Source organism: Lampris incognitus, chromosome 20 (assembly GCF_029633865.1).
Source record: "Lampris incognitus isolate fLamInc1 chromosome 20, fLamInc1.hap2, whole genome shotgun sequence".
In the NCBI taxonomy this organism is placed as follows: Eukaryota; Metazoa; Chordata; class Actinopteri; order Lampriformes; family Lampridae; genus Lampris; species Lampris incognitus.
The window spans coordinates 24,477,317-24,485,094 of record NC_079230.1 but is presented as its reverse complement, the minus strand read 5'-3'; the positions used below and the strand labels follow the sequence as shown (position 1 = coordinate 24,485,094).

The 7,778-nt window shown below is 45.7% G+C and overlaps 1 protein-coding gene across 1 annotated transcript; it reads left to right on the top strand.

Annotated features, from left to right (window-relative positions):
• The first annotated feature begins 5,835 nt into the window (after positions 1–5,835).
• On the top strand, positions 5,836–7,554 carry si:ch73-335l21.4 (E3 ubiquitin-protein ligase-like). Its single transcript, XM_056300623.1, has 2 exons — positions 5,836–6,345; positions 7,137–7,554. The coding sequence occupies exons 1-2, from the start codon at positions 5,877–5,879 to the stop codon at positions 7,193–7,195; spliced, it is 528 nt and encodes a 175-aa protein (XP_056156598.1). The 5' UTR covers positions 5,836–5,876; the 3' UTR covers positions 7,196–7,554.
• The last annotated feature ends 224 nt before the right edge of the window (positions 7,555–7,778 follow it).

Sequence of the window (7,778 nt, the reverse complement as noted above, 5' to 3'; positions counted from 1 at the left end):
TTGGGGTCTGAGAACAAGACATCCACCAACGTCATCATCGAGCTTCAATATGCCAGTGATAATGCTGCTCCTGCCATGACTCCAGAAGGTCTTCAATTGATCATCAACTCCGTTGCTCAGGCCTACGAAACGTTTGGCTTTCCTGTGAACATCAAGAAAACCAAAACGCTTGCTGTTGTGCCTCAGGATACTCCAGGAGTTCCGCTTCAAATCACCATCCATGGCCAATCTATAGAACAAGTTCAATCCTTTCAGTACCTTGGAAGTATCCTCGAAAAAACATGCAGTCTAGAACCGGATATCACCAACAGACTGAAAGCTGCCCACACTGCCTTCGGCTGACTTTCTCACCGTGTTTTCTATGATTGTGATCTCAAGACATCAACCAAAATCATGGTTTACAGTGCAGTGGTTCTTTCAACCCTCCTGTATGGCTGTGAAGCCTGGACCCTCTACAACTACCAAATCCGTAAACTAGAATGCTTCCACCAGCAAAAACTGAGAAGTATTCTGGGAATTTCCTGGCAAGAACGGGTCATCAACAATCAAGTTCTCAAAAGAGCCGATCTCCTTTCCATCGAGACGACAACAGAACGTCACCAGCTGCGGTGGCTTGGCCACATCCAGAGGATACCAAACGACAGATTCCCGAAACAAATACTACACTCTGAACTGACTGAAGGTCAAAGAAAAAGAGGAGCTCCCAAAAACGCTACAAGGACTGTATCAAGGGAATGCTGGTCACCTTCAACATTGACCCTAAGAACTAGGAAAAAGTAGCGGAAAATCGAAAATACTGGAGAGCTGCCTGCCTGGCTGGTTCCATCAAGGCTGAGACTGTCAAACGAACACATGCGGAAGAAAAGTGCCGCCGCCGAAAAATCCACCAAGAACAGAGAGCTGCAGGAACAGGTCCACCCCTACTATCCCCTGTCCACACTGTTCCCGTCTCTTTTATTCTCACCTTGGACTGTCAAGCCATCTTCATTTCAAGCTCACACCTTAATTTCTTGGAATGGATGCTCAGACATGACAGACGCCTACGACGACGAATGTACAATTTACATAATGTAGGACGAAAAGGACAAGATGAATATATACTGTATTGAACATTCATCCAACCATCCATTATCCAAACCGCTTATCCTGCTCTCAGGGTCGCGGGGATGCTGGAACCTATCCCAGCAGTCATTGGGCGGCAGGAGGGGAGACACCATGGACAGGCCGACAGGCCATCACACAGGGCCAACATACACACACACACACACACACACACACACACACACACACACACACACACACTCATACCTAGGGACAATTATAGTATTGAAAATTCAATTTTTAAGATAATTTAAGGTTTTTCAACAGCTGCTGTCACCACAACAACGATGTAGTTAAACTAGTTAAACCAAAACATCTGGAAAAAAGCAGTCATGTTGTTACTGCAGTCAAACATTATCTCCAGCTCAGGGTTGTGGCTAGATGGGATATAGCCACGGACGGAAGTGACGCAAAATCTCGCTGGGCCTATTTCGTTGCTATGGCGATTGCTATGCTATAGCTATAACCCCAGTTCAGACAGGCTGCTGGGGGTTTAGTCCAGTCAGATTGCAGCTCATTTGTAAACAGCCTCTCAGAGCCAATTGAGGACTCTGCTATTTCATCTACCCCCAGGCTGGTCCCGCCTACATTAGTTAACCTTTACTGGTTGTATTGAGACATTTTTAATGAGAATTGATCATTGTTATTGGGTGAAAAAAATACATCTCTCGCGATTAATCGACTACTCGACTACTTTTTGGGAGTAGTTAATGACTACTAAAATGCAGCAGTCATGAATGGCCTATTGGACATCACTAACTCCTCTAACTGTTCTCACCGACTACATCAAAAAATATTTTATCTGCTTTCACAGTCTTCACAGTCAGTATGACTGACAACAAGTGTAAGACAGCGGAGAAAATGGGTTGAGAGGGGGCGTCCGGGTAGCGTAGCGGTCTATTCCGTTGCCTACCGACACGAGGATCACCGGCTCAAACCCCCATGTTACCTCCAGCTTGGTCGGGCATCCCTACAGACACAATTGGCCGTGTCTGTGGGTGGGAAGCCGGATGTGGGTGTCATGGTCGCTGCACTAGCACCTCCTCTGGTCAGTCGGGGTGTCTGTTCAGGGGGGAGGGGGAACTGGGGGGAATAGGGTGATCCTCCCACATGCTACATCCCCCTGGTGAAACTCCTCACTGTCAGGTGAAAAGAAGCGGCTGGCGACTCCACATGTAGTCTGCAGCCCTCCCTGGATCAGCAGAGGGGGTGGAGCAGCGACCGGAACAGCTCGGAAGAGTGGGGTAATTAGCTGGATAAAATTGGGGAGAAAAGGGGGGGGGGTTGAGAAAAGACCAAATCTGAATTGTTATGACAAAAAAACACAACATTTCTTACAAAGCTTTGATTGGCATCCACCTTGGAAAAATTAACTAGATCGGAGCCTTTCCCGATGCTTGTGATGACATCATCATCCTTTCCTCCACGATTTCTCTGGCTAGGCTGAGTCTACTGACGTCATAAAATGCCACCAGACATTTGCAGGTTTAAAGTTTCAAAGCTGTATCACAATGAATTTATCTCTTCTAGTGATGATTCATAAGTAAGACATGTTGTCTGTGAAGTCATTAAGTAAGTCATTGAACAAGAATAAATTGTTAGTCAGTTATTGTACGTGTATGTTTGCATGGGCTCAACTATCTTCCTGTCGACTGTTAAGAGATAAGCATGTGAGTTATTAACAGACAAAATCACCTGAGTCACTTACAACACTGTGTGTCCCAGCTTAGCTTAATGACTCATTTTGACAATGTGACCACCTCTCATTTGTATCTGTTGGACAACTTACAACTTTACTATTATAGTTCCAGCAGATCACAGTCTCTTATTGCCACCCCCCCCTTTTTTTCTCCCCAATTGTATCCGGCCATTTACCCCACTCTTCTGAGCCATCCCAATCGCTGCTCCACCCCCTCTGCCGATCCAGGGAGGGCTGCAGACTACCATATGCCTCCTCTGATACATGTGGAGTCACCAGCCTCTTCTTTTCACCTGACAGTGAGGAGTTTCACCAGGGGGATGTAGTATGGCAGAGGATCACACTATTCCCCCCCGTCCCCCCCCCAGAACAGGCGCCCTGACCGACCAGAGGAGGCGCTAATGCGACGACCAGGACACATACCCACATCCGGCTTCCCACCCACAGACATGGCCAATTGTGTCCGTAGGGACACCCGACCACGCCGGAGGTAACACGGGGATTCAAACCGGGGATCCCCGGGTTGGTGGGCAACGGAATAGACCACTACGCTACCCCGACTCCCTTGCTGCCATTTCTAAGATGGGAATCTATCGGTGGTGTGTAAGCTTCAGGTTGCATTACAGTGTGCCAAATTAAACAATATGATCGAGGTCAAAAGGTCATTCTCAAAATAGAATATTACAGATAGCAAGGAATACTCAAAAACAATTAACATTACCCATTACTCTCACTTATTCCATGGTTAGTCTACAAGATCCATGGAATATGGAGTTAAAACATATCATTTCACCTAGCAGACAGGATTTGGACAGACAGTCATAGCTCTTGCAGTTATCAGATATTATTCCATGTTGTGAAAAATCACACCTGCAACTACATAACAGAAGTGCCTTATTTGCTTTTCTGCTTTTTGGAAACCTTAAACTAAATTTCATCCCCTTGCATAAGATGGCGTTTGCGGGTGTCCGGGAAGCATAGTGGTCTATTTCGGTGCCTACCAACACGGGGATCGGCGGTTCGAATCCCCGTGTTACCTCTAGCATGTGGGTACATGTCCTGGTTGCTGCACTAGCGCCTCCTCTGGTCGGGGGGGCTGGGGGAATAGCGTGATCCTCCCATGCGCTATGTCTCCCTGGTGAAACTCCTCACCGTCAGGTGAAAAGAAGCGGCTGGCGACTCCACATGTATCGGAGGAGGCATGTGGTGGTCTGCAGCCCTCCCCCGGATCAGCAGAGGGGGTGGAGCAGCGACCGGGGCAGCTCGGAAAAGTAGGGTACTTAGCGGGATACAACCGGGGAGAAAAAGGGGGGGAAATTCATGTACATGTGCGCATCTGTATCTGCGTGTGTGTTTACGAGAGGGTTTCTCTCTGTGGGACGCTTGTGAATTACACTTTTCTGTGATTTTTATTTACATAGTGAGTCACTTTGCACTGCATGCACTACTTCTGTTTGTTTTGTTGCTCTTTTTTGATGCCAATCAAACTTCCTTGAGCAAGAACTGCACTCCATAAAGTTCAACTATTTATAACTCTGATAACCGGCGGTTAAATAACTTACTATTACTCAGGCTAGACAATGGAAAACACTTTCACAGAAACTGTCAAAATGAGTCATCGATACTCGATTTGGTCCGTGTCTCGTGATCCACTGCCCTTTGGCGTCTGGTTACTGCCTAGTTACTGAAGACATCGACATCCGGACAAACCGCCTTACCAAATAGGAAATCAATTACAGCATGAAGGCAATGCCTCCAAATGGTTTAGTTAATTGCGGTTGAATTTCGCACGGCCTTCCGATCAGATTTACTCTGTAACGTGAAACGGGGCGCGCGTGGACAGAACCGCCAGAGCTTTTCACTGTCAAAGAGATTTACAGCGTGGTTTTCCCTCCGTTTTACTGCACCCTCACCACAAGAAAACACGGTTTGTGAAATACTGTTCCGCAAAATACAGAATGAGGTGTCATGTTGCGTCGAAAGCAAAACGCCAGAGACACAGGAGGGCAGACCTCGGCTGAGAATAAGCTGAGGTTTAACGGTCGAGTTCCTCCTCAAATGCCACCGGAGCGTGGCACGTTACACAACGCATAATGTGGCTGTACAATAACTTTGCAGGGAGTTTTCCCTTGAGGGCGAGGTTGAAAATTAAATTGTTTTTCGTACAAACACCCTTACTGTAAGTGCACCGCAGGGGTTAGGGATGGGGGAAATGAGAGCATAGCCTAACAGGGCACGTCTGAAAAACACACACACTCACACACAACACAAATCCTTTCCCTCTCAGGGGGCGGAAATCACCATTTAAGGAGGACGGCTGATAGGCGCTGGACTTTATTTAAAGATCACCCGGGAGATGGAAGGGCTGACGTTATGCAGTCTGATTCGGCAAACAGCCCGGAGTGTAGCAGTTACTAAGGGAGGGGCCCCGAGGTTTCTGGGAATGCCCCGAAGAAACAAGATTGCATCATAAGCGTTTGAAGAAATGGTTGTGTGATAGTGTAAAACTGGAAGCGGCATCTTGCGGTGTGGCAATCAAGGTTCAATGGCGGACATTTTCTCTTGTTATGCATTATAATCATGCAGAGGGGGTGATGATGTCTTGTTCATCACAAAATCGAATCCCTAAAACTCAACAAATGTCGAACTGTCATAACTTAAGTGGTCTTTCACCTGGATGTCACTTGATCCTGTGTGTCTGAGAGCACATGTATGCCTATATTATGTTATACCATGCAGAAAGTCTTATCCCACAGAGGGGCATCTGGCCTTTCAGCCCACTTTCAGTGACATCAACAGAGAGAATCCATGTCCTTGTCCTACAGTTGTCAGTAGATAAACACGTTGTGTGTGTGAGTGTGTGTGTGTGCACGTGCGTGATTTTGTCTACATTTCACTGCATCAGTGAGCTTTCATCCCAAGCCTATGAAGGTTTTTGGCAGGCCCTCAAACAAGAGTCCCACCTACACCCACGCACTTCCTTGAGCAAGGCTATATAAGTCTGGGCAGCTCATCGACTCCCATTCAAAGCTGAGCCAGCTCTCACGACAAACACAGGCTTCCCAAACACATCAGCATGTATTCAGAGCTCGAGTGTGGAATTTGTTATCGGCCCTACAACGCGGGTCGGCATTGTCCCAGAGAGCTGCACTGCAAACACAGTTTTTGCGAGAGCTGCCTGGTGACCCTCTCTCAACCCCAAGGCGGCGTTTCATGTCCGGATCGAGACAAGTTTATCGTCTGCCCGCTTTGCCGACAGATCACACACATCTCCGGTGAAGCAAAAATTAAACTGGCACTTAGGGTTGACGAGGACTTACTAGAACGGCTGTTGGCAGCAGGCGTCTCCGAGGGCGGTGCAGAGGATGAAGATGAAGACAAGAAAGGTGAATGTTTTGAGGAGAGTGACGTCCAGAGTCTTCCCGAACCGGAACAGGGATACTCATCTTCCGTTTCTAGACCCGGCAGGCTACGGCGGTCTTTGACACGAGTCTGGGGGAAGATCACGGGGACTAGCTATAGCCTACATCAGAGAGACAGAACAAGTAAGTAAGCGGAATATATGATACATGTAATACAATACAGTGGTCCTCAATCGGGTCCTCATGTACCACCAGTACTGTTGATTTCCTATTCTTCATTACATTCACCTGTTGCTGTGGTTATTTCAGCTTACAGGTTTTAGAGCTGAAACAACAGGTGAATGTAACGAACTACCAGGTAGAATAGAAAACCAGAGCTCTGTTTCCTCATCCACTACATATGAAAACCCTCATTCAGTACATACGAAAAACTCAGCTGTGTCCTCTATAGGGGGTAATAAATGGAGATTTCAGACACTACTGAATCATCTTTTGGTGGCTTCTTCTCGTGCAATCACACGGTCTTTGACAGTGAAAATATTGCACGAAAAGAGGCATTGTTGTATTTTTAGCATCAAGTGATGTACATATGTTGGACTCTACATTTTCAGTTGCACTGTGGGACTTTTTGAGGGCACTAAATAGTGAATAAATTTCACAGTTGTAATGCAGACAATCAAACAAAATGGAGGAAGTTGGGTATTGTACACTATAGCGTATATAGCGTGTGCTTTTGGACACAGCTCAGAAGTAGCCTACTGGTGGTACCTGAGGACCTGATAGAGAACCGGCGCTATAACTCAATGTTGTTGTTTTTTTTTACAAATTTTAAATGTCCTATGCTTTGCTTTTTCTGTGTATGTTGAAGGAGTAATTTGTTCAGATTTGTGCGATTTTCTTACCAAGATGGTGGGACTAGACTGGGCACAGAGGATGATGGTGCCATCCTAATGTGTTGTTTCTCCTCTCATCAGATCGCATCACCGACGATGAAATGAAGGACCTTGCCATAATGGCTTGCTATGTGTTTTAAGAGGACTGCTGCTTCAGATACCCTGGATAATATAATAAGGACCACGTGGCCCAGCCTGCTTTGTATGAGCCCACTATTTCTGGTAGCCGATGTGTAGATTGATGACATTTTCCTGGCAAAATTGGTGTCCAAGGAGGAGGATGGACAAGTTAATTTATGTTTATCTTGTAACTTTCTTATTCATGTGTAACTATGTTAAGTATTAGGACCGTACGGATCCCGAACCAAAGCTTGAATATGGCTGACTGTAAAACAAACAACCAATTACAAGTGAAACATTTGGAGGAAATGTTAATCCTTGATTCCAGTTTGAATTTTTTTGCATTATTGGTGCTTGCAATTAAATTTTTAATAATGGAGTATATGTGTAATATTTATTCTATTGATGTGTTCTTTTAAACTTATATTTAAGAAAAATAAACATGCAAAGCAATGCTTTTTATGATTCAATGCAATATTTAAGCCCCATATATATGAGGTTTCTTCCTATTTTTTCTCCCTGTTAAAGGTTTTTTTAGGGAGTTGTTCCTTATCTGACGTACGGGTCTAAGGACAGGATGTTGTGTTGCTGTAAAGCCCATTG

Coding starts and splice junctions, on each gene's coding strand:
- si:ch73-335l21.4 (XM_056300623.1), top strand. CDS start 5,877: ATGTATTCAGAGCTCGAGTGTGGAATTTGTTATCGGCCCTACAACGCG. Junction 6,346..7,136: donor ACATCAGAGAGACAGAACAA/GTAAGTAAGCGG, acceptor TCCTCTCATCAG/ATCGCATCACCGACGATGAA.